This window comes from Girardinichthys multiradiatus, chromosome 6, assembly GCF_021462225.1.
Source record: "Girardinichthys multiradiatus isolate DD_20200921_A chromosome 6, DD_fGirMul_XY1, whole genome shotgun sequence".
In the NCBI taxonomy this organism is placed as follows: domain Eukaryota; kingdom Metazoa; phylum Chordata; class Actinopteri; order Cyprinodontiformes; family Goodeidae; genus Girardinichthys; species Girardinichthys multiradiatus.
The window spans coordinates 39,001,161-39,029,152 of record NC_061799.1 but is presented as its reverse complement, the minus strand read 5'-3'; the positions used below and the strand labels follow the sequence as shown (position 1 = coordinate 39,029,152).

The following is a 27,992-nucleotide window of genomic DNA, read 5'->3' as shown; positions in this document are numbered from 1 at the left end:
CAAGAACGGCCCCTAAGTACCAGGTGGGGCAGAAAGTTTGGCTCTCCGCCAAGGACCTCCCATTAAGGGTAGAATCCCGGAAATTGGCACCCCGATTTGTTGGACCTTTCCCAATCTCTAAGATCATCAACCCTGTCGCTGTACGACTGAGATTACCCAACTCCATGAGCATTCACCCCACGTTCCACGTTTCTCAGGTCAAGCCCTTCGTGGAGCCCCGTCTAAAAGTTTATTTCCTTTTCAAGATAACTCTGATGATAACAGTGCAGATAGTAGAATAAAAGTAGTCTATTGGTTGAATTACTCACTATTTGTTGACAGATCAAACTGATAAACAGGACCTGAAGCTGCAGTATTTTGTTTTTTATCTCCCCAGAAAAAAAAACAAGGCTTGTCAGATTTTTTTCTTGTACCGATTGAAGTCACCATGAGCATCCAGCTGTCACACCCACAGTGGTTGTGTGCAGGTTTCTGTGTTTGTGCCGTGTTTCTCTCCTCCTACAGGGTGTGACTGGCAGATGCAGCTGCACAGGTGATTCTCCTTGGGCCTAATTACCAGGGCTTCTTAATGAGCTGGAACCAGGGGGGAGGTGTCAACCCGTTGTTTCTACCAGTGTGGTAACCTGACCGTGTTCTGCAGTTCTCTGCATTTTCTAAAGCCTGTGCTAACAAGTTCTTGTCCTACCTTCCAGTTCTGCTCATTCTGGTGACCATGTCCTGATTCCCCAATCCTAGTCTCTGTCATGCTCTGGAGAGTTATTGGAACGACTCCTTGCCAGCCGTGAGTCTCACTTCCTTTCCTACCTCCAGTCCTGCGTCTCTGAGATCACCTTGTGGAAACACCAGACCTTTGCTCACCTGCCTGTCCACCCTCCGACGCCGTGTGCTCTGCTAAAGCACATCAGCTCTGGAATCGCAAGGAGAGAACACCAGCCCCATGAACCACCAAGCTACTCTTCCTGCCAAACCCAGCTGCTGTAGGAAAGACTTGCCTCCTCCAACAAACTATCATCCACTGCCAACATTAATCTGACTTTCCTCCTGTCCCACATAAATCTCCATAACTTCCAGTGAACAATCAATAACCACTCTTCTGTCCTCCTCAGTGCCAGTCTAGATCCCTCCAGCCGATCCAGTCCGTATTCAACCTTATTTGTTGTATTACAAATAAATTGTTCAAACTGCTACTTTGCCTCCGTAATTGTTGTCCAACCTCAAAGCTGGTAAAACTCAACATTATGACACCAGCAGGCTTTCAGCTGTTGCCTCAGAAATGATTTAACAGGCTGCTCTCATAACCACCAGACAAATACCACCTTATAACTGCAGTAGTTTTGATGGTGATGAGCTGCATTGAGCATTGCTTCTGAGTAATGTTGCATATGATGTACCTCAGAAAAAGGAAGCTAAACTATAAATAAAACTAATTTAAACCCTGCAGAAAAGTTAAAATACTATTTTCCTGTTTAATGTGCATACCCAAGTTAAAACAACTAAAGAATAAAACTTTTCTTGTCTAGAAATTACAAATGCAACAGTTGCAATACGTCTTTGTATGTAGCATGTTGGGACCCCAGCCATGGGTTACAACATTAAAGGCCAGTAAGAACTTTTCTGTAACTTTCAAAATAAATTGCATTAATCTTCTTCCAGCACAGCCAAGAACAAGGGTAACAGCAGACTTCCTGTGACGTCACTGTCCAAATAAAAAACCCGCTTTTGTAACAGACTGACCTCTTCCATGTAGGTCCCCAGCAGAACTGGACGTAGGGACACAGCGCGCTTTGCTGGTAAATAGACATAACTCTTCAAACTGGATCCAAGAGTGTCATACAATCACGCTCATATGTACTAAGTTAAGTAGGAATGAATGGCTGTTTGTGTATCCGGTATTCATTCATGAACGGGGGTAATTAAGGTACAAGTGTTGCTTGACTTTCTCTCTGAGGTCAACAGAAGCAAACTGTGTTCCAGAGAGTTCCCAGCAGACAACCTGTTTTTTCCCGGTCTGAAGGAAGGACAACGGGACTGCATCACCGTGGCTACAGCAGCAACGTACAGTTCAGCCGGCCCAACAGAACGAGCCGACCCACCCCACAGCCACGGAGGTTAGCTGCAGGTTAACCGTTTGTTCACTGTGGATGCTTTCCTCAACTGCGTCGCCCTGGACAACTTTTCCTCAGCACGGTTCATGTAAGAGGTTGTGTTTGGGTAGAGAGAAAGTAGTTTAGAATGAAATAATCTAAACATTTTTAGTTTTATGACGTTTGGTTTTGTTTGTGTTGAAACTCAGCTATCTTAGTGCTAGCAGATTATCTGTCAGCACATGTGCTCAGTTTGTGTGTTCTGTGTTTGTGTTTTTTTTTTTTAAAGTTAAGACAAACTTTATTTAAAGGATGGTTTTAAACACAGAAGATCGGCATGACACGCCGTCCACGCTTATGCATTTCAACCCTTTTATTAATGGTATTTTAAAGGTATGTGTTTGATTCTGATGATAAGCTATAAGCTTATTTTGTTAGCTCCAACTGCTAACAGCTGAGAACACAGGCTTGCCTACTAAGAGTCAGCTAAAGGTCATTTACCCAAAAAGGATGTTAGTTTTTAATCTAGGAAATAATATTTCCCTAAATATTATTTTACTAAACTTGATAACTAAGTAAACACCATTAAGCCCCATTTCTCAAAGATTTGGTTCCTATTCCAAATAATATTTTCTTAAATATTATTTTACTATTTCCTTAACAATATTTCTTTAAATATGATTTTAATAAATAAAGGCAGCTAATTAAACACCATTGAAAATTGGTCATCCAGAAGGTTGGTTTTATTCAGCAAATCATTCTTTACAATATTGTTTTATTAAAATAATGTTTTATCTGATCTTGCATTGTGAATGGTTGTCTAAAGGTTTACCAATTATTGCTTAAGTTAGTTCCAAGACTAACTTAACTTCAATTCCAGAGTTGATTAATTTTCGTTAATAAATTCTTGTATTTTAAGAAATTGTGTGAATTCATTCCATGTGTGTGCAGAGTTTATGCTGTTCAATAATGTCAGAGCTTGGCTCATCCCTTTCAATTTTGACCTAATACCCCCCCTTTATTGGACCGGTATTTACAGGACAACCATTAACAGACCAAAATATTATTTAATAAAATATTAAAGTATTAATATTAAATATTGAATAGTATATTTATAATAACTAGCATAAAAGCGACAGACTTTCATGCTACATACAAAGACATATTGGAAGGCTATTCGTGAAAGTCTACATATATAAATGTTTATCAACTTCTCTTACTGGTCTCTATTCCCTGTGTCCACAGTCTAAACCCTAAAAGCCCAGTGAACCCATCAATGTAACAATAAACAGGGCAGATACATGTAAATGGGTTGGTTTTGAATAGAAATATACTAAAAATACTTTTAATGATACAATTTGATATGAAGTATTATTTTAGTGCAACTCTAGATTCTGTTTATTTTTTATTTTTTGATATATTCAGTATAGTGGGTCTCTAATGGTCAAGCAAATTTCATAAAAAGAATCTTCTTAAAAGCCCATGCCAATAAAGACACATTTTAGGTTAGTAAGTGAAATTAAACTCATCCATTAAATCACAGCACAAAGGCAGAAGATGGTTCTGAAGATGCTTTATCCTTACTTCCTCTGCCTTCACATTTCTTTTACAATTTCCTGTTTTCTTTTATCATTTGCCTTTGTTGTCTCCTTAGAGCCTCAGCGTAACAAGTCCTTCAGTCCTTCGCCTTTTTTATCTCCAGAATTGGCATGGTTTTTATCGGTTTTTTATCTATTTTTCTGTCTCTCTCTTACATTACTGTGTATTTGGGTGTCTTGGTTGGATGATCTTTATATTTCTGTTGCTCATTATTTCTCTCTGTCTTTTCCTTTGTTTTACTTCTGAAACTCTTCATACACGGATCGGAAAATTTGGTTACAGACTTTGTAATTTTGTTCATCTGATTTGTACATTGGCCTTGAGCTCAGTCATGCTCCACTTTGCTTGGTTAACACCGACTGTTTCCTTCAGAGAAGATATCTTTTACTTTAAAAAACCAATAGAACTACAGGATATGAAGTATTTACTTTAAAACATACAGTAATCAGTACTATAATTCAAAGAATAGAGGTAATCAATTTACATTAGGTTTTTTGCATAGTGACTAAGCACATAATAGATATAAAAATCTGTCAAGAAATCATGTTTCTTGATGTTTATGTCCAATAGTTTTTACATTAAAGATGTTTAAATTGCAGTCTCTTGCTTTTAAGGAGAACTCAACCTGAACCTAGTAGAACTCGATGTTCTAATTCACGGTGCATCTCATAATAGCTTTTAATAGGGGATCTGTACGTGTTTTTGGTAGTCTGAAATGTTAAATTAGGCTACAAATAAATGAATATTCATGTAATATTCCTGAGAGGTGTACAACATAGTTTTTTTTAATAATTTCTGTTTGCCTGACCATCACAGGCCGACAGTTAAATGCTCCATACACAAACTATGAGTGGCCCCAAGTAGTCACATAATTATCAGCTGATTTAATCAGTAAATGGGACCTGGTTTCCTAGCAATGATGATGAAGCATGAGGTTAAGTGACATAATTATGGTGCTATTGTTGCAACTATTGCTGGAACTTAGAAGTATGTTCTGTAAAGAATATGTGCAGGAGACAGTTCAAAACAGATATATGTATAAAATGACATATAATCAGGGTGTGTCGCGTAGCAAACCGGATAAAGTGCTCAATCCATATTCAGAGGCTTCAGTCCTTGTTGCAGCTGTCCGGAGAACATGCGGCATGTCTTTCACACTGCTCCCTGTCTGCTTACTGGTTATGTGTCATTCCAAAATGACACATAACCGTTTTCTCCTAGTGGATTCTGAAGTGATTTGACTTGTTTGTTTTTCTTCTTTTGGCTAAGTGTTGATGCTGTCTACAGCATCTAGGATTTTGTGGCCTTAAGTCGTTCAAGCTGTGAATTGTAATTGTGAATATGAATATATTATTTAATATTAATACTTTGTTTTATGAAATAATATTTCGGTCTGTTAAGGCTTGTCCTGTGAATACCAGCCAAATAAGGCAGTGGCATTAGGACAAAATTGAAAGGGATGAGCCTAGTTCTGACATTATTGAACAGCAAAACTCTGCACACACATGGAATGAATTCACACAATTTCTTAAAATACAAGACTTTATTAACGAAAATAAGTCAATTCAAAGTCAAACATATTTCAATCAACAAACTCTTCACCATGCTAAAACAATTCAACTAAACTACCAAGCAGAATTAAAGAATAAGGAAGACTAATGGCTATGTACAATATTTGATCAATAAGTTGATCAAAGATGGTTGAAAACCATGACCAAAAGAGTGATGCAACATTACCATGCAATGTTTATGTTTGAGAACCAAGGATTATCAAGAAGAACCTGGAAGTGAAGTCAAGGTAGTCTTGGAACTAACTTAGGCAATAATTGGCATACCTTTAGACAACCATTCACAATGCAAGATCAGATAAAATATTATTTTAATAAAATAATATTTTAAAGAACGATTTGCTGAATAAAACCAACCTTATGGATGACCAATTTGCAACGGTGTTTAATTAGCTGCCTTTATTTGTAAAAATAATATTTAAAGAAATATTTTGAATAAAAACTAAATCTTTGAGAAATGGGCTTAATTGTGTTACTTAGTTATCAAGTTTAGTAAAATAATATTAAGGGAAATATTATTTTACTAGATTGAAAACTAACAACCCTTTTGGGTAAATGATCTTAGTAGGCAAGCACTTGTTCTTAGCTGTTAAAGCTAACGAGAAAGCTTATAGCTTATCATCAGAATCAAACACTCGTACTCGTACTCGTCGTCTTCCGCTTATCCGGGACCGGGTTGCGGGGGCAGCAGACTCAACAGAGACGCCCAGACGTCCCTCTCTCCAGACACCTCCTCCAGTTCCTCCAGGGGGAGCCCAAGGCGTTCCCAGGCCAGCTGAGAGACATAGTCCCTCCAGCGTGTCCTGGGCCGTCCCCTGGCCCTCCTCCCGGTGGGACGTGCCTGGAACACCTCCCGAGGAAGGCGTCCAGGAGGCATCCGGTATAGATGCCCGAGCCACCTCAACTGGCTCCTCTCGATGTGGAGGAGCAGCGGCTCTACTCCAAGCCCCTCCCGGATGGCCGAGCTCCTCACCCTATCTCTAAGGGAGTGCCCGGCCACCCTACGGAGGAAGCTCATTTCAGCCGCTTGTATCCGGGATCTCGTTCTTTCGTTCATGACCCAAAGTTCATGGCCATAGGTGAGGGTAGGAACGTAGACCGACCGGTAAATTGAGAGCTTCGCTTTTCGGCTCAGCTCTCTCTTCACCACAACGGACCGGCACAGCGCCCCCATTACTGTGGCAGCCGCACCGATCCGTCTGTTGATCTCCCGCTCCATTCTTCCCTCACTCGTGAACAAGACCCCGAGATACTTAAACTCCTCCACTTGAGGCAGGAACTCTGGCTGTGCTGGAAGTAGGTTAATGCAATTTATTTTGAAAGTTCCAGGAAAGTTCGTACTGGCCTTTCATTTTGTGCCCATGGTCCCAACACATGTGTTGAGTTTTAAGAACTTTACGTAGCATCTGTGGTGTTAAAATTTGTTTTGTTTTTGGAAATATTTGTGTTTGGACCTTATGTTTATTTTTTCACTCTTCCCTAAAGAAAAAAACCGAACAATAAATCATTGAATTTTTAAACCTTTTAGAATCTGCTTGTAATGTTACCTCCCCGTTGCTCCTAGTTTGAGCCCGGTTGTAACAGGGCTAAACAAAACATGTCAAATTCATTTTTCACACAAAATCATTCTCAGATAATGAGATTTCATCTCCTCAGTTTCCCCTTTTTGACCTCCTTTCAGACAAATATTTTTAGGGGTCTGTGATTTGTATGCAAATTAGCTGTATCTGGCCACGCCCCTAACCAGCACTTCATACGTGAAAACAAAACCCAAACTTATAAGACACAACAATAAGTATTTACATTTATGTCATATGCAGATTTGCCACAAAGAGTAGGGACTGAAGTCTTTCTGTAAATCCTGACGTGTACTGATGTGAGTTCTCAAAGCAGTCCTTGGTGAAGTGATTCGCGCAAACTAGTACTGTCTTCGGCAATGTGACTGGATCGCTGCCCTCAAAAGTAGAATTAAGCCAAAATTCTTTGTTATCCGACAGCGGGAGAATGTGCATGGACACATGTGGGTCATGGCAGCCAATAACAGAACATCTGTCTTTGAGGGTAGCCATTGTAAAGTGCGTGTAAGGTAAAACCAGCTGGCAAGACATGATCCTCTACTGAAAATCAAGAGGCAGGAGCTCCGCTTCAGTTGTGAGTCAGGGGCAGTGACTCAGGTAACGTTGCTAGGTGCCAGTGTAATTGTGACGTCACAATTATACAGCTTTTGAAACCGCGTGTTTTCTAGAAAGAATAAAACATTAATTTATAGCCAAAAAACAGCTGAATGTTGTTGTTTTTTTGTTTTTTTTATTTGCTTCTGGACTGTTTGTAGAAACGTTAGAGACCCAAATGGAAGTATAAACATTATCAAAAAGTGAATTTTGCATAATAGGTCCCCTTTAAAAATCAATTAAATAGCCAGTCTGACCCCCTCTTTAATAAAACATCGCACTGTCATTAGCATTTATTCATTATATATATATATATATATATATATATACCCTTTTAGTTAAAATTATGCTGAGTAATTTAGTGCTTGCTGGGCACAAATTTACAGCCAGTGAGTAATTTATCTTAGCTTCTTCTTCCTAGTCCTTCCTTGAATACTCCCCCACATTAAAACACAGTGGACAATCTGAAGTTCTAAGGTAGACACCATCACACCAATATCTGATATTTTCATACCGGGTTGCAAGCTCCTTTTCAGTATTCTTTGTGCTCATTTACAGTCCCATCGGCTATAAGCCTATTGATTTGTGGTGACCTTCATCACAATTCAAATAACAATTTACTGCCATGACTCATTTGCTTGGAACAATATTTGGCTATGTATTCTGCACCTCAGTTTTTCAGAACAAAAATTCAAAGCACTAAGAGATGAGAAATGTTTATATTTTGTCATGTTACAACCAAAACAATTCAATGCGTTTTATTGCAATTGTATGTGATAGACCAATGTAAATTTGTGCATAATTATGAAGTTTGTTTTCAAAATGTTTTCAAACTTGAATCTGAGAAGGCACCCTACTGGTAAATGGAGCCCGTGGTTGTGTAATTTATTGTCAGTATAAATGGAGCTGTTCTTTGCACCTCAGAGGTTTATTCGGGAACAAACAACATCACAAAGACCAAGGAACACAGCAGACGGCTAAGGGATCAAGTGTTTGAGATGTTTAGAGCAGGGTTAGGTTACAGAACAATACCCCAAGCTTTGAATAACTCATACACCAATGTTCAATTTGAAAAAGGAAAGGGCATGACACAACTACAAACCTGTCAAGACATGGCTGTCCACCTACACTGACAGGCTGGGGAAGGAGGGAGTAAATCAGAAAACCTCCTAGAGGCCCAGAATAACTGAAAGACTTGCAGAGATCTACACTTGGGTAGAAAAATCTGCTGTCATGCACTCCACAAAATGGGCCTGTTTGAAAGTGTGGCAAGAAGAAAGGCATTGCTGATAGAAAGTCAAATGCAATCCCATTTGCAGTTTACCACAGGCCATATAGGGGACACAGCAAACATGTGGAAGAAAGTGTTCTGGTCAGATGAGACCAAAGTAAACTCTTTGGCCTACAACAATATGCTGTGTGTGGAGGAAAACTGAAGTGGCACATCACCCTCAAAATCATCCTCGATTGTGAAAAATGATGGTGGCAGCATCATGCTTTCGGGAGCCACAAAGACATGCACATCCACATCCCCCAAGAAAACTGATTCAGGGGCTGAACACTTCCTTAATTTATTTAAGGAAGTGTTCCCTCTGATTACCAGTCCCATTTTAGGTATGATTAACCTATCCTTAGTAAATGGATATGTACCACAGACTTTTAAGGTAGCTGTAATTAAACCTTTACTCAAGAAACCTTTGCTTGATCGAGATGACTTGAAAAATTACAGACCTATATCCAATCTTCCATTCTTATCTAAAATTCTTGAGAAAATAGTTACTAATCAAATGTGTGAGCATTTATGCAGCAATGACCTGTTTGTAGAGTTTCAGTCAGGCTTCAGAGCTCATCATAGCACTGAAACAGCTCTGCTTAAAGTCACTAATGATATTCTTATGGTCTCAAATAATGGACTTGTGTCTGTACTTGTCCTGTTAGATCTCAGTGCTGCATTTGATACAGTCGATCACAATATTCTCTTAGAAAGGCTGGAATATGCTGTAGGGATCAGGGGAACAGCGCTAGGCTAATTTAAATCTTATTTGTCTGACAGATTCCAGTTTGTTCATGTAAGTGATAAATCATCTTTAAACTCCAGGTTTAATTGTGGAGTACCACAGGGTTCAGTACTTGGGCCAATTCTCTTTACTATATATATGCTTCCAATAGGTAAAATTATCAGGCAGCATAGAATAAATTTTCACTGTTACGCTGATGACACTCAGCTTTACTTATCCATGAATCCTGATGAGCCCAACCAGTTAGATAGACTACAAGCATGTCTTGAAGATATAAAAACTTGGATGATTTTAAATTTTCTGTTTCTAAATTCAGACAAGACAGAAGTTGTTGTCTTTGGACCGGAGTCTTTAAAAAAGAAACTGCTTAGCCAATCACTTAACCTGGATGACATTAAATTGACCTCCGATAATAAAGTAAACAATCTTGGTGTTATTTTTGACCAGGACATGTCATTTAAATCCCATATTAAACAGGTTTTTAGGATTCCCTTCTTTCATCTCTGGAACATTGCCAAAATTAGAAATATCCTGTCTGGGAGTGATGCTGAAAAACTAGTCCATGCATTTGTTACTTCAAGCCTGGACTATTGTAATTCTTTACTATCAGGATGTCCACAAAATGTAGTTAAAAGCCTTCAGCTGATTCAAAATGCTGCAGCAAGAGTTCTGATGAAAATTAAAAAGAGAGACCATATTTCCCCTACTTTAGCTTCCTTTCATTGGCTCCCTGTTAAACCCAGAATAGAATTTAAAATTCTCCTCATCACATATAAAGCCCTTAATGATCTAGCTCCATCATACATCAGAGATCTGATTGTTCCATATATTCCTAACAGAGCATTTCGTTCTCAGACTGCAGGTTTACTGGTGGTTCCTAGAGTCTCTTGAAGTAGAATGGGAGGCAGATCCTTTAGTTATCAGGCTCCTCTCCTGTGGAACCACCTCCCAGTTTTGGTCCGTGAGGCAGACACCCTGTCTACTTTTAAGGCTAGGCTTAAAACTTTCCTTTTTGATAAAGTTTATAGTTAGAGTGGCTTAGATTATCCTGAGCTATCTTTGTCATGATTTGCGGTTGTTTGGTTTTTGGTTTCGGGTTTCATCCTTATGTTTTTCACTGTTCATGTTGAATCATATTTCTGTTTATTTTCCTGGTCATGACAAAAGGTTTTGTCGTCTTGTTCATGTTTTGTCAAGTTTGGTTTTCAGATCTGGTTATGCTTTTGCTTCATGTTTTTCTAGTTGTGTTCAAGAGTCTGTTTTGCTCCAGTCACGTTTTGTTCTGTTAAGTTTATTCGGTTCACCTGCTTCAAGTCAATCTGTTTCCTTGCTCCACCTGGTTTTCATGCCATATATTCACACCTGTTCTGTTAGTTGTCGCGGAGACATTTCTCATGCTCATGTCTTGTTCTCTAACCAAGTCTTGTCTTTTGATCATGCCATGCCTGTCTTGCCTGCCCATTTGTTTTGTTCCTGCCTCCTTCTGAGTGTGAGTTTTCGTAATTAAACCTTTTTTCACTTACCATCACGCTGCCTGCTCGTCTGCATTCTGGGGTCCAATATCAAGTAAACCGTGACAATCTTCCTTATTTTTTTACCTCCGTCTTCTTCCCTCTCTGTTGGATGGAGTAAGGGGGAATCAGGTTTAGCCTAAACCGGCTCAGTTAATGTTGAGGTGCAAACACACCCTCCATTTCTGCTACCTGTATGACCCCTTCTCTTTTCCAATGGTTATGGTCAATCTGACAGAGAGAGATATCCCAATCGTTGTGGTTTTTAGTATAACATTGGCCATCAGTGGGCTCTAGATGGACAAACTGTCTACATTTAAGGCTAGGCTTAAAACTTTCCTTTTTGATAAAGCTTATAGTTAGAGTGGCTTAGGTTATCCTGAGCTATCTCTGTAGTTATGCTGCTATAGGCTTAGGCTGCTGGAGGACATAATGACCACTGTCACTCTCTTCGCTACATTCTCACACTACTCTCTAATTCTGCATTATTTGCTGTTATTTCAGTTTTTAACTTTATGTTCTCCCTATTTTCTCTTCCTAGAAGCTACACCTGGCCTGACTCTGTGTCTACCTGTGACACCTTTCTGGAGAGGGGCATTGTCCAAGCTTCTGCTGGCAACAACTTAATGCTTACCTTCTACTGATGATACACTTGGCCCTGTCTTTCAGTGTTTAACCCTTTCTCTCTCCTAGACATGGTGATTGACTGAGCTTAACTGTAATTAACTCTATGTGCTCTCTTTCAGACTAACCTTGAAAACTGGCTCAGAGTTTATCTGTTCTTTTTTTCTAGGTGAAATGACTAAAGGAGCTACATCCATCAACATTTACTTTTCCTTCACATAGAAAGTACTTCTGGATCAGTGCTTCAGTGTTCTTTTTGTGTTTCTGCTCTGTTCTCTCAAACCCCCAGTCGGTTGTGGCAGATGGCCGCTCACACTGAGCCTGGTTCTGCTGGAAGTTTCTTCCTGTTAAAAAGGGAGTTTTTCCTCTCCGCTGTCGCTACATGCATGCTCAGTATGAGGGATTGCTGCAAAGTCAACGCCAGTGACTGTCCACTGTCTCTACATGCTCATTCAGGAGGAGTGAATGCTACAAGTCACTGAATCTGACTGCACTGTTCAATGGTTAGGATTAATTGGAATGTATGTACCTGACTTTTGTGAAACGCTGTGTTGTGAATTGGCGCTATATAAATAAACTGAATTGAATTGAATTGAATGGAATACAAATACACTACACATTTCTGAATATAAAAAAGAAAACTGTATTTTGCAATCATAAAATATTTTAAGTGTCATGCATGCAAATTCAGCATGCCAATAATATTCGGTTTTTGGCTAATTGGAGGGATTTTGGTGCCCTTGATGCCCAAACTTGATGCATATTTTAGTTGCAGAAATGCTGAAGCTCACAAAGAGTGGTCTGAACTTTTTGATGTCTGAAAAGAAAGCCACGATGATGCCTGTTAATCATAATCGATATAATCACACATACATATATTTATCCTTATCAATTTCCTTCCAAATCACAGTTATGCACTACTTTATATGGGTCTCTTGCAGTCCTAATAAAGTATACTGAAATTGAAAAAATTGAAGGGGATCGTTTTTGCAATGAACTGCACATTTATTGATACTTAAGATAAATGGCTTCCACCTGCGAAATGTTCATTAATGGGTGGATGGAGCTGCAGAGCGGAATAAGAGACGGTGATGTGGAAGAGCAAAGACAGAGACTACTTCATAAATGAATATCAATTCATTCTCTATGTTTGCACACTCATATTGATTTGCGTTTTTGCTTTTTCTTTTCAATTATTCAAGTTGTAATGAAATCTTCCCTGTGGAGAGACACCATCATACAGTCCTCTTCCTGGTCTCACTACCTTCTACAACCTAATAACTGTTCCATTAATCAATGCAAGTTTAGAAATCTAATTTGTTTTCATGTTGTACTTTGAGCGGTCTGTATGACTGGAAAAGCGCTATATAAGTTCAATCCATTTACCATTTACTTTCTTCTTTTATTGACTGTGCCAATTCTTTTTGTTTGAATATGTTCAAACTTTCATAGCTTTTTCCGTGCAGGTGAAGTTGTTTTTTTTTCTACTTTAAACCTTTTGTGAAATACTTTGTCTTCACAAAATACTGAAAACATGTATGTGTTCTAGAAATGTAACATTTTCTATCTGAAGTTCAAATGAATGTTGCCCCACTAATATTTTATGCATTTTAATGCTACATTGTATTCAGCTCTTTCTACTCTTTCAACAGAAACAAGTCTTTCTCTCAGTTCTTTGGGGGATTCAGAAATGCATCCACTAATTCGGGTGTACTGGTGCTCATCTATGATTAATGATGCATTCCCTCTGTAGTCTTTCAAATTAGGCATCATAACATATTTGGCTTCTGTTTTTCACTGCTGGTATATAGATGAATACAGGGTCCCCAGCGATATGAGAGAAGGTGACCTCGCTGTGATCCTCCCTGTAGTGTGAATTGAATGAAAACATTCAAAACAGAAAATAAACTTTTACAATCATGAAAACTTAATAACTTCTCTTTTTTGTTTTTATTTCTATTTTATTTTAGGTAGGGCTTTATCTGCTGAACCTCAACGCCTTGTATTTCTTGCAAGCCTTTTAGATGATCAGCACTGGCACTATGTAGCAGTGGAGCTACACAGCTTTCACCTCAACTTCACTGTGGACAAGCACACATTGATGGTTAAAATCCCCACAGAGTTCCACCACCTCGACATAGAAGAGGTTTGATTAACCAAAAGAACTGCCTCAATCCACAGTTTCCATAAATCCATGGTAAAAATCCAATTACTGTCTTTCTGTTTTATTCATATTACTAATATTATCTGTATTTGGGCATTGTTTTACCCATACAGCTGAGTGTAGGGGCTGTTCCGGGTCTCGACACGCACAAACCATTTCACTCCAGGAGAAACTTCCATGGCTGCCTGGAAAACTTGCTGTTCAATGCTCTCAATCTGATAGAACTTGCTAAACTCAAGGATCACAAAGTTACTCTTCTGGTAAGTTCATTACTGTTATGTTAGTTAAACACTGACCAATGTTCTAGTTGTATTTTTTTCAATGCCATTCTTCATAAATACCCGCTACAGTCGCTCCTCACTTATAGGGTACCCTAAAGATCTATAAAAACCCTCAAGGTAGGAAAAGAAATGTTTTCATCCATGTAAAGATGTGGAGTTTGCTACAGAGACCTAAGTGGAATTGTGCACTTTGGTCAGACGTGAAAAAGACCCTCATGTGCACTGTTAAGTATGGTGGAGGATGTGTGATGCTGTGGCCTTCTTCTAAAGGGCCTGAGAGCCTCGTTAGAGTGCCTGGCCTCAACTCTTTGAGATACGAGGACATTTTACATAAATATCTGATGGCCTCTGTGGGGAAACTGAAATTAGGTTGTCATTGTGTCCATTAGCAAGACAAAGATTGAAAACATATGGCTAAGCCAACCAAGAAATGGCTCACCAGACACAAAATCGACCTTTTTCCATGACCATCACAGTCCCCAGTCCAAATTCCTGTTGAAAAACATTGGAGGGAGCTGAAGATAAAAAGAGCATAAGAGAGAACCCAGGACTTTGATGAGTTACAGCAATGGTTCCCAAGTTTGGGGTCCTGAGATCATCTCTAGAATTAGCTTAAAAAGCCAATAGCAAAGCATAACTATGTTATAACTGTGCAGGAAACTGTGCTTACAAATGTGTAAAATAAATATATTGGCCCTTGATGTGCTTTGTGTTGTTATTATATCCCTGTTTGATTGACTTAGTAAAAAATTCTTGCATACTGATTCAATAGTTGGGGTCATGAGGCACTTGCTGTTTTGTGGGTCAAAAGCTGAGAGGTTTGGGAATCATTGGCTTAGATCTGGGATTACAACCAGCAGCTCTGGAGCTGCATGTGGCTCTTTAGTCTCTCCACTGTGGCTCTTAATACCTTTCGCTAAGAATGGAAAGAACTAAGCAATGTTTTAGAATGTGAAGGTAATTTAAAATATACCTTTTAGCCATTTTTCCTAGATTTGTGTTATGCAATATATGCATAAAATGATACTAATAGTATGAGGAATATCTGTTTTTTACTAAGTAATTTGTTTATCAATAGCTTGCAAACTTGTGTTTTTTTAACATAATTTTCTATACAAATTGAATGTCTCATTAAAGAAATTGTAATTAACCAAACAACAAAAATAGGATTGTTGCTTGCATTAGAAATGTAAACACAATTCCTAGTGTAGGTATTATAGAAAACAAACAATTTTGTGCGATATTGTTGAAAACAATGATTTCTCAATATGAGTTCTTTTTCTTCATTAAATAAATGTACTATGCTGAGTTGATTTTTCTCTGTTTTTAATTTGAGATCATGTCTCTAACGCAAAAGATTTTTTTTAAGGAGTTGTACACATCCTGACAAGGAGTGGAAATAAATGTGTCTGACACTTTAGCCAGAAACTCAGAGTCAAATCAAGTTAAGTTTATTTATATAGTGCTTTTCAGCAACAAGGCACTCAAAGCGCTGTACATGAGGAAAATAGAGCATTAATAGAATAAAAATACAAGAAAACATTAGGTTATGTGTTTTAATCACTTATTTTTTCTGCATACTACTCCAAAGAGCTTTAAAATCAACTCGACCCTAATAATGACCCTGAGAAATAATCAGGACAACCCATGGCTGATCAAAGTCTCTGAAAGCATCTCACAGCTGGTTTAATGGCACCAAATTCTGTCAAAACCCATCTGATGAGACATGACAAACAAAAGTGGTTTAACTAAAGCTGGTAAGTTATTACTAATTATTTCTTAGTTTATTTTCATAGTTATAAATAATTTGAAAAAACTTAAGAGCTTTCATTTGAAACCTTTTCTTCATTTTAGGGTTAGGGTCAATTTGGTTACCTGCTCACCTTGTTAAATTTGTTCTTCTATGTATAACAGTTGGTTTTGTTTTAAAATGTGTTTTCATAAACAAAATGGTAAATAGACAACAATATTAAGAGAGAGAAGAAGTGTGAGAAACTCCTACTGGGAATGATAAATGCTCAGTGTAACAATACAGGCAGCAGAGGCAAATTTAAACTCTGGATAAGCATGTTTACACACTTAAAGTCAGGTGTTCTAGTGAGGCTGTAACTCTGAAAGATACTGTCAGGAAAATTATGGCCCCATCCACTACAGGAACTACATAGTGCTTTTTAATGTTCTGTTTTATTACAAAAGGGTGTAGGTGGAGGAAACATCTTGTCAGATTTCAGGGTTTTTAAGGTAACCTTTTCATGAGGCATATAAGCCTACTTCAACTTGAAATATTTCACATCTTTTAAAGTGCTCCACGAAGAGCTTTTAGATGTCATTTGTATTACCTGTGCATTGTAAAAGCAACTGGGATAAAATTCCCAGCAGAGCTGGCACTGTCTTAGTTTACTGCTGCAGCCTGAGCAATGAACTTAGCTTCATCATCACTACTTAAAACAATAAACTGTGCTCCAGTTATCAGATGTTGCTGGGTGCTCTGTCGCTTTATTTTAGATTCTTTATCGCCTTTACCTTCACGTGAGGTGACTTTGGTATTTAAAGTATGCGTTTCTAATCTTATCCCGAGGTTTGCTGTTATCAATATGGAAATACCGTTGTCCTCCTTAAGGAGACTTGCTGATGAGATCACTGTGACAGGAGGCCACATCAACACGCCCTCTGTAGCTGATTAATATTCATGTTTTCTGATGTTTTATCTCTCCAGTAATCATTTAGTTCCATCCCTTCTCTTCTTTGCCCTGCACGTTTTTCTCTCAGGGCAATGTGACCTTTGCTTGTGCTGAGACAGTTTCTGTTGCCGTGACGTTTCCCGGCCCACAGAGCTTCCTCCAATTCCCGTGGACAACGTTATCCTCTTCAGGGAGCATGTTGATTGGGTTCCAGTTTAGGACGTGGAACAAGGCGGGGCTTTTGCTCACGTTTGACCTCCCTCAGCAAGTAGGCGTCGCCTGGTTGTTTCTGAGTGAGGCGAGACTCCGCTTGCAGATCCAGAAAGGAGGGAGGGTGCTGCTGGAGCTCAGTGCAGGTAAGCTGAAAGCCACTTCTGACCTACAATTTAATCAGTGGTTATCCCAACATAGCAGTTCAATGTCATGAGAAACCATCAACACATAGCAGAGCCACAGTTTAGGGATAGAAACTTGTTGCTAGAAATACTTTTTGCTGCATTAGCATCTCATTCAGGCCCTTCACACTGGACTGTGGCCACCAAAATGCCTCAAGAATCTCCAGCACTTTGAGAATGTCAGTGGATTGTAGCAGATTTGGAAAGCAATATTTCAATACACTGTGAGCTGATGTGTGCCTGGGCTTCTCTTTGACAACATGACAAATATATTTTGTCCCCCTGGAACATGCATATCCGTAGTTTAGAGGGGTGCACACTGGGAGACCCGGAAGTGACTGACCTCTGCGCAAGGGGTCTCGTACAGCATTTATTTATTTTTGTTTGGATTATTTCAGCTGTTTGGTGAGATCCTATTTGTTGCAGCCAGAGCAATTAATAAAACATATGTGCACTGCAGCTGTGGTGCCAAATGCTACATTACGTTAGAGCACTGCCACCCTGGTGTACCTGCAGTTAGGTTGTATCCTCTGCACAAGGCTATTGTAGCCACTTGGCCAAGCAACACAGGTGTGTTAAGGACACACCTCACCACTATCAGTGCTGCACCCAAAGCCAGATGTGCTTCCACCAAGATGACAATAAACCACCATAATCTTACCACAGATGTTTTGTGCATGCTTAACAGGTGCACTGCATTGTTGGTGCTCCACAGAAGACTCCTCCAAGACCATCCATGCTCTGGCTAACTTTAATGACATGGTGAGATCCTAGCTCAGCGTGAAGGATCCTTAACACGTGGGATGTCATCTCAGTAAGGCCAAAAGGTTATAAACATGAAGTAATCACTTTAGCCTTCTAACCTAAGAGACAAAACAAAGCAAATTAAAAATGTACAACTTTTATTGTGAAACGTTTTTTTGCTTACGACCAAATGTGTTTGGATTTTCTGTTTTAAGTTGGGGTTACACTAAGGCATTAAATCTGTACTTTCCCTTGCCTTAATGTCCTCTATTTCCTTATAACCTTATTTAATGTAATTCAAACTATTTGAATTGTTTTTATGAAGTATAAAATGACACCTTTCCAAAAACAGCAATTCTGTATGCTGTATCTTCCACCAGCTCATTTCATACGATGTTTGATCTACTAATCATACAAAGAAATAACTTCTAAAAGCCACTACTATTAATGTACTTTATGTAAATTCATATAGAGCAGTCCCCTGCAACGCTGTTCTATTATGTATTTTTTACTGCTACGTCAAGAATGCATGTACCATATATACAGTACAGACCAAAAGTTTGGACACACCTTCTCATTCAAAGAGTTTTCTTTATTTTCATGACTATGAATATTGTAGCTTCACACTGAAGGCATCAAAACTATGAATTAACACATGTAGAATTATATACTGAACAAAAAAGTGTGAAACAACTGAAAATATGTCTTATATTCTAGGTTCTTCAAAGTAGCCACCTTTTACTTTGATTACTGCTCCGCACACTCTTGGCATTCTGTTGATGAGCTTCAAGAGGTAGTCACCTGAAATGGTTTTCCAACGGCCTTGAAGGAGTTCCCAGAGATGCTTAGCACTTGTTGGCCCTTTTGCCTTCACTCTGCGGTCCAGCTCACCCCAAACCATCTCGATTGGGTTCAAGTCCGGTGACTGTGGAGGCCAGGTCATCTGGCGCAGCACCCCATCACTCTCCTTCTTGGTCAAATAGCCCTTACACAGCCTGGAGGTGTGTTTGGGGTCATTGTCCTGTTGAAAAATAAATGATGGTCCAACTAAACGCAAACTGGATGGAATAGCATGCCGCTGCAAGATGCTGTGGTAGCCATGCTGGTTCAGTGTGCCTTCAGTTTTGAATAAATCCCCAACAGTGTCACCAGCAAAACACCCCCACACCATCACACCTCCTCCTCCATGCTTCACGGTGGGAACCAGGCATGTAGAGTCCATCCGTTCACCTCTTCTGTGCCGCACAAAGACACGGTGGTTGGAACCAAAGATCTCAAACTTGGACTCATCAGACCAAAGCACAGATTTCCACTGGTCTAATGTCCATTCCTTGTGTTCTTTAGCCCAAATAAGTCTCTTCTGCTTGTTGCCTGTCCTCAGCAGTGGTTTCCTAGCAGCTATTTTACCATGAAGGCCTGATTCACACAGTCTCCTCTTAACAGTTGTTCTAGAGATGTGTCTGCTGCTAGAACTCTGTGTGGCATTGACCTGTTCTCTAATCTGAGCTGCTGTTAACCTGCGATTTCTGAGGCTGGTGACTCGGATGAACTTATCGTCCGCAGCAGAGGTGACTCTTGGTCTTCCTTTCCTGGGGCGGTCCTCATGTGACCCAGTTTCTTTGTAGCACTTGATGGTTTTTGCGACTGCACTTGGGGACACTTTCAAAGTTTTCCCAATTGTTCGGACTGACTGACCTTCATTTCTTAAAGTAATGATGGCCACTCGTTTTTCTTTACTTAGCTGCTTTTTTCTTGCCATAATACAAATTCTAACAGTCTATTCAGTAGAACTATCAGCTGTGTTCTGTATCCACCTCCTGCACAACAAAACAAATGGTCCCAACCGCATTTATAAGGCTTGAAATCCCACTTATTAAACCTGACAGGGCACACCTGTGAAGTGAAAACCATTTCAGGTGACTACCTCTTGAAGCTCATCAACAGAATGCCAAGAGTGTGCGGAGCAGTAATCAAAGCAAAAGGTGGCTACTTTGAAGAACTTAGAATATAAGACATATTTTCAGTTGTTTCACACTTTTTTGTTCAGTATATAATTCCACATGTGTTAATTCATAGTTTTGATGCCTTCAGCGTGAAGCTACAATATTCATAGTGAAAATAAAGAAAACTCTTTGAATGAGAAGGTGTGTCCAAACATATATATATATATATATATATGACAATAGCTTAGCTGAATAAATGTTAGATCACACATGTAATGTGGTTCCTGAAAGGAGATGCTGTGCACAATAAAATCATGCTGTTGAGAAAATCATTGCAACAAAAAAAAGAATTGCAGAGGACATAATCCGATATTGATGTAGTCCACATAGAAAGAGATACTGAGGGCTAACAAAGCTCTGCATGTGTTTGCAACAAGCCAGTTACAAAGAGAGTTCATCTAACCTGCTGCTGCTGTTTCTGTAATCAATATGTATGTGTTTCTTCAAATGCTGCTTTAATTGTGAGAAAGACATGATTTCTAAATAGTGTATTAGTGACAGTCTTGCTGGCTTCACAGTGATGTGTTCAATGTTACATGTTAGAACATACTCAGGTCTCAGGAAAACATCCTCAGACATGAGATGAAACGGCTTCAAACATCTGACTAATAGGTATCAGAAATTCTGGGACCTTTTATTCAGAAGTCTGAAGCTGTTTGAGCTGATGTATGAGGATGTTTTCCTGAGACCTGAGGATGTCCTAAAATGTACACTGTACGTGTGCTTGGATTAGGATTCAAAACGTTTTTTAATGGGAACTTGTCTTTAAGGTTCTGCACTCAGTGACGGCCAATGGCATTCAGTGGAGCTGAACTGCAGACGAAGTCGTCTGACTGTCTCTGTGGACAAAGATGAAGGGGCCAGTGCTCAGGCCAGCCTGTCATTTCCTGTCACAGTAGAAAGTCACCTCTTCTTTGGTGGTAAGAGCAGAAAGAGATCCTAAGTCCTAAGGATTACCTCCTTAGGGAGAAGTAAAACATGAAAATATGGAAATAAAAAAAACAACAACTAAGAAACATGGGTTTTTGCCCTAAGACAGTGCAAAAGTGAAACAATTTAGTCACAGTTTGCACTATATTCAAGTTTGGACTACATTTCACAAATGGAGTACACTTTGTAAATAAACTATAGATCAATCCTTAATCTTTTAAATTTGTCAATTTGTTGATATCTCCTGTCGCAGAAAAATATCCTATAATCTATGTTTCTTCTCCTCAGGATGTCCTGCTGGAGACAGTCAAGGATGTAGAAACCACTTCAATGCCTTCCAGGGCTGCATGCGTTTATTCAGTCTGGACAACAGAGTTATGGATTTGATCGCAGTGCAACAAAAGCAGTTGGGAAATTACAGCGACCTGCAGATTGACGTGTGTGGAATCATTGACAGGTCTGTACTTAAAGAAAATCTTAAAGCTTTTTAATTTCTTATTCTGTTTTATCTGCGGTGCAGCCAGTTATGGAAGTTTGGCAGAACCCTCTAGAATCTTAGCACATAATATAGGATTTGATTTATTATGTTGCAATAGCACTTTATATATGTGAAAACAAAAGTTTAGCTTGCGTGATATAGAAAGTGTGACACCTATTAAAGAATCTTTGTTTTAAGATTATTGCAGAACTACTTTAATGAGTCTTATCATGTCTCATGTTTTCTGGTCATAGTAGTCATCATTAATCGCTGTTATATCCCATGAAGTCCTTATTTCCAAATGAAAATTCACAGAGGGGCTCAGCTTGACTGAAACTTGTTTTCCAGTTTAGCAATGCTAGTAAGATATACAAACAACTAAACCAGTCACATCCAACCCTTCAACAAGGACGTTTACGTTCAACTTCAACAGTTATGTTTTTAGGTTAGATGACCGAATTGAATTAATGCTGCCTAAGAACTGTGTTTTTAAATTAAAGCAAATCTTTAAGCAGTCTTATTTGAACTGACACAGACATGCAGTCTACTTTTAAATGACCACTTTAAAGGATATTACTTAACCTGAATAAATTAATTTTAAAAGCTCCACCCTTAAAGTGCAAATACCATCACTTTTCAAGGCTAAAAGGCCTGATAAACAAATCATAATGGCCCCTTTCTGCTTTTCAAACACTGGTTTTGTGTGCTCACTCACGCAAAACCAGTGTTCGAATCATTTCTTATCACAGTGCTATGAAACAAGTCTTCTGCAGAATCTTGGCTTCAAGGAATTAAAATACCCATAGCAGAAAGATGGGGCATACCTCATAGTTCAAGCCATGGCTACAACAGATCTTGCAAGAGCCAGACCATAAAACTGACCGCAGGTGACAGCTGTCAGGAAGCACAAGGTTTATTAGAAAATGTGGCTTTAATTGTGTTTTTCTGTTTTTAATGTACTCTCTGTGTCATTAGATAAATCAATAACCAAATTCTCCAAACTCTGTCCCCCTAAATGGTTTAACCCAAGATCTTGTTTTTTCTTAGTGTCTGAGCCAAATGAATGAGACACTGTTTGGTGCTGTTGCAGTCTGATTATATCAGTATTTTAACTTCTCCCAACCACCATAAGATTAGCTTGAAATGACTTGACGTTTGTGTAGCTCTGGCTTGATGTGTGAAAATTACAATTGACTTTGATTGACAACATTTGAGTTCATACAGCTGGGAAAGTTTTAGCTGCATCCCTACACTGCCTCTATGCTACATATCTTGCTGGTCTATAGTATTCTGGTGAGACAGCTGTTCAGAGGAAACTGAGTGCAAACATATGGACATATTTATAAAGATGTATGAAGATGTAACCTATTTATGTGATGAAGCAGAAATGACAATGTCTACCTGAACTTTGCTAGAAGTTGTATTGTATTTAAATTCTTGTCACTAAGTAAGGTAGGTCGGGCTCACCATAGAGAACTTATAAAACCCTCTGTAAGGTGCCAGTTTGTTGGGTCTTTAAGCTATTGCCTCCAAGAAAACATTTCTTCTGACTTCCCTCTCCTCCCCGCTGGTCTAACTGCCATAAAAATTGACATTATCACATTAAAGTGGAAGACTTTTCTATCACTGCTTTATTCTATAATAGAAATTTTGCTTTGCATTGATAACAGAGTTCTCCATCATACTGCTCCCACCTTCATTTACCTTTGGCTGCAACCACAAAGTTGGCCAAAATGCTCTCCTTTTCTTTTGGTTACTTGGGTTAGGACTATATTTTTTCGATAGAATGTTACTTTTGTGATCAAGAACCTGCTTTATACTTGAAACACTAAGGATATGAAACATGTGCAAAATTCAAATACTCAAAGTAAACAGTAAAAGAGAGGAAAGTTATTTTTTTTTACTATCAGTCTGATTAAAGAGTAGAAAGGATCTGGTCTTCTCCTATTTGTTTGCAAGGTAGCTGTGTTCTACTTTGAACAGGCATGATGCTGATCTAAAACATGTTAATTTGGTTCAACAACTGATGAATAGTCCGGATGATTAATGGTGTTTCAGGCAGTTCAGACAGAATGAGTAAATAACTTTTATTGTAGACTTTGGGCTTTACAAATTATCAACCATCTGGAAAAGACTTGTACTTAAAATTAACCCCACAAAATGTGGCATCTTTAAAGTGTGACTTATAAATGCCCCTGTCAAATATTTTAAATTAAGTGCATGTTTTGTGTCAAAGATATAATGAAACCTTGTATTAAAACTTGCTTAACAATTAAGATGATTATACGGGATATGTGTATTATTCTAAATTCTGAGCTCAAAGAGTAAAAGTGTGTTTAGTTTTCTAAATCAACAGTATAGATTAGTTTTGTTTTAACTAGGATATTTTGAGTTAAAATCATTAGGCTTTGAAAAGTCAGATACTTTGCTGGTGATTCTGCTTAATCAGTAAAATTAAAACTAACACGTACAATTATTTGTACATGTACTTGTTTTATTTTTAAATGTAATACAACTGAAAAAGAATATTTAATTTACTGCATTATTCCCAAGTGCAGGCATGTCCTTCCTTCCTTCCCCAGTTATTCTTTACTTTATTCCTATTTGTTTTCCATTCTTCCTTTTTCCATTTGTTCCTTTCTTGCCTTCCACTTCTTTTCTATGCTACTTAATTTCATTTCTTCTGTGGTTATTCCTTTCTTCCTTAATTCATGACTTCATTCATAGGTTACTTCCTTGTTTTCATATTTTGTGCTTGACCAATGTTGAAATATCCACTAATTTTTTAATGTACTTTATTTTTGATTTTGAGCTTTCAGTTAGAAATCTGAGTCAGGGAAATTATGAAGTGATTTTATAACAAATATATAGGAATGCAGAGATAAAAACATACAGCAATAGGATTTTAAAAAGCAACTAACAGTTGTGGTGCACCTCAAAAAACTTTGGTTTTAAGTAGCTGCTCTCTGATGCTTTATGCACCACAGTGCATAGATGACTGTGGTCACATTCATAGTTGTGTGCTCCATTCTGAAAAAGAAATATAACTTATTGCTTCTGTCAACAAATAATTAGGTTATGTAACTCCTAGTTTCTAAATTTGTAATAACTTCAGGATAAAATGTTGTATTTACAGTAATTGCCATGTGACAAAATGAAAGTATCATCCTTTATGTCATCTGTGATAGTTCAGAATTAGCTTGAATCTCAGAGTGTAGAAAGATGCAGATATGTGAAGGAAAGGATGGGGAGGAGAAGTAATTATTTTTCTGTTTTGGCAGCACCCCAAATAGCGGCAGGATTAATGAGACAATTACCACAATTATAAACCTGATTCTAGAGCCTGAGAAGGAAGACAGTCAGGCAAAACCCAAACACACAGTCACTTTCCACATAAACAATCACAGAATGTGAACATGGACACAGGCATTAGTATTGTACTATCCACAAATCCTTGGCAGATAAGGAGAAACTGCTTGAATGATTTTAATTAAATGTCTCTCAGCTTTTGCATCACAATTTATCAGACTACAGCTCCTCCATAGATCTGACTTTCCAGTTGGAACAAAGAGAAAAAACCATCAGTTTTCCTGTAAAGACAGAAAATAATACAGCTTATGTTTCCTCCGTGTTATCCTGCTGATTTAATATGAGCCCCCTGGGATATTTTCTGCAGGAATGCCATGTGGAAAATGGACTCACAGAGACTGTTTCAACATGGTGCCTCATATTTCTCAGCAGTTTATTACTGTATAATAACTATGGGGTTGTTTATGCAACCAGAAAAGAGGCAAAGAGTATTATCAGACAAACAGCGCATTAACAGCACAAATTGAATCCAGTCCACAGGGAGCTCTACATCACCTCTGTACCGTATGATTTCTCTACCTTAACACACACAGGCCCGTTCAAAGGTAACAGAACAAAAAGGAAATTTCTGGTTAATTTTTCCTCCCATACTTTTTTGACATCAAAAGTCTAACATAAAGAGATCCAACACAACACATAGAAAAGTTTTTTTTTTTAACTAAACAGCAGATTTTTGGGCTAGCAAATACACTTCAGAAAGATCTATACCAACTTTATTATTTTAGGGTCACATCTGCGGTGGTCAGTGAGCAAGAAGTAAGGACTTTCATTAACACCAATAAGAAAAGTGACAAAATTAGCAGCCAGACGCTGCTAATCAAATGCACCTGACTGTCTGTTCTTCATTAGTGTGACCACCTCTATAAAAGCAGGAGTTCTCACAGTTTACTGCTCTGGAGAAGACAGGTGTATCTTAACCAAACGCCAAGGTGAAACATCATCAGCAAAACCTTATACATCAATCTGGTCAGTCAAGAAAGTAGAGGACTTCCCAGCAAAAGCACCGAAAGGCAACATGTGCAGTGCTTAAAGAACTTGCAGATAAAACAGCCATAATGCTCTCTCTCAGTCTCTGTTGGCCTCCGTTTACATGTTAGATGTTAAGGTCTGTGGCAGTATAATTAGAAACATACTGCACAAGTATGGTTTATTTGGAAGTGAGAAAGCTTGTGGCAGCACAACTGACATCTAAATGAACTATAGGCCCCTGGAACAATCTCCTGTTGACAGATAAGCCAAAGCAGTGAGAAGTGCAGGTAGACTAGTAAAAACGAGAAAACGTTTGACTGTCAAGGTCATTGAAAAGGCTAAGTACATCTTTGCTGCATTTACGAGTTTAGAGGGAAACCAGTGGCCTGGAGCTGCTAGCTAATGAAGTGCACTTCTTCAGCATGTATGACGACCTTTATAAGAGACAGGAATATGGCGGTTTGCTGATCTGAAGCACACAGGTGTGTGTTCACACAATGCCAAAGTGAAAACACGTCAGTAATTACCTCAAAGAAGCAACTGTTGCTGCATATCAATCCAAGATGGTTTTAAGGCCATTTTGAAATATTTAGCCCATCATGTTAACATGAGAAAGATCATTTACAATTACAAAAATGTCCCACCACTGTCTTTGACGACCAATTTATCATCAAGTCAGACCATGCAAAGCTCAGACAAAAAGAGATAAAACAAATAAATAGATATCAGACTCTACAGGTGACTGTTAAGGTTGGGGGGGGGGGGGGGGGGGGGGGGGGTGACGGCACAATTATAAAACAATTGATTAGGTATGGTTTCATTGTAAAGGTTGCCTGGAAAAAGCCTCTTCTCTCTAAATAGAATATGACAATATTACTTGGATTTGCAAAAAATGCATCTGAATGAACCTCAAGACCTCTAGAATAATGTCATTTGGAGAGATGAGACTATACTAATATACTAAAGATGATTGACCATAATGCACCGCATTAATGTTGGGGGAATAAACTAATTAATTAAAATCTTGAAGGATGTTTTAAGTAGCAAATACATCATTTAATGAAATACCTTAAATGTTAAATATAGGTTTTCTAGCTGATGTCTGCTGTAAAACTTGTTTATTCTAGTCTATTATAAATGTTTTTATTCTATCTATGCATCTTAAAAAAAATATATATATATCTTAAAAAATAGTATATCTGCTAAATCTCTCCTGACTGACCTACGATCATTTGACCATGAAGCAAAAGGCATGTTTGAGTAAATATTATATGAAATACTGGTCCTTCTCAAAATATTAGCATATTGTGATAAAGTTCATTATTTTCCATAATGTCATGATGAAAATTTAACATTCATATATTTTAGATTCATTGAACACTAACTGAAATATTTCAGGTCTTTTATTGTCTTAATACAGATGATTTTGGCATACAGCTCATGAAAACCCAAAATTCCTATCTCACAAAATTAGCATATCATTAAAAGGGTCTCTAAACGAGCTATGAACCTAATCATCTGAATCAACGAGTTAACTCTAAACACCTGCAAAAGATTCCTGAGGCCTTTAAAACTCCCAGCCTGGTTCATCACTCAAAACCCCAATCATGGGTAAGACGGCCAACCTGACTGCTGTCCAGAAGGCCACTATTGACACCCTCAAGCAAGAGGGTAAGACACAGAAAGAAATTTCTGAACGAATAGGCTGTTCCCAGAGTGCTGTATCAAGGCACCTCAGTGGGAAGTCTGTGGGAAGGAAAAAGTGTGGCAGAAAACGCTGCACAACGAGAAGAGGTGACCGGACCCTGAGGAAGATTGTGGAGAAGGGCCGATTCCAGACCTTGGGGGACCTGCGGAAGCAGTGGACTGAGTCTGGAGTAGAAACATCCAGAGCCACCGTGCACAGGCGTGTGCAGGAAATGGGCTACAGGTGCCGCATTCCCCAGACCTGGGCTACAGAGAAGCAGCACTGGACTGTTGCTCAGTGGTCCAAAGTACTTTTGTCGGATGAAAGCAAATTCTGCATGTCATTCGGAAATCAAGGTGGGAGAGTCTGGAGGAAGACTGGGGAGAAGGAAATGCCAAAATGCCAGAAGTCCAGTGTCAAGTACCCACAGTCAGTGATGGTCTGGGGTGCCGTGTCAGCTGCTGGTGTTGGTCCACTGTGTTTTATCAAGGGCAGGGTCAATGCAGCTAGCTATCAGGAGATTTTGGAGCACTTCATGCTTCCATCTGCTGAAAAGCTTTATGGAGATGAAGATTTCATTTTTCAGCACGACCTGGCACCTGCTCACAGTGCCAAAACCACTGGTCAATGGTTTACTGACCATGGTATCACTGTGCTCAATTGGCCTGCCAACTCTCCTGACCTGAACCCCATAGAGAATCTGTGGGATATTGTGA

The 27,992-nt window shown here is 38.7% G+C and overlaps 1 protein-coding gene and 1 long non-coding RNA gene across 4 annotated transcripts in view; both read left to right on the top strand.

Moving 5' to 3' along the window:
• LOC124870415 (contactin-associated protein-like 4) overlaps positions 1-27,992 on the top strand; it is a 154,993-nt gene that overhangs the window by 76,519 nt on the left and 50,482 nt on the right. For all 3 annotated transcript variants that reach the window (XM_047369080.1, XM_047369079.1, XM_047369078.1), the window contains exons 6-10: positions 13,546-13,721; positions 13,853-13,999; positions 16,790-17,057; positions 20,614-20,763; positions 21,062-21,230. In XM_047369080.1, the coding sequence (XP_047225036.1) occupies positions 13,546-13,721; positions 13,853-13,999; positions 16,790-17,057; positions 20,614-20,763; positions 21,062-21,230 (910 nt within the window). The remainder of the gene's footprint in view (positions 1-13,545; positions 13,722-13,852; positions 14,000-16,789; positions 17,058-20,613; positions 20,764-21,061; positions 21,231-27,992) is intronic.
• Positions 111-1,187, top strand: LOC124870416. The gene is made up of 2 exons (XR_007038766.1): positions 111-618; positions 693-1,187. It is a non-coding gene; the product is annotated as an uncharacterized LOC124870416 (long non-coding RNA).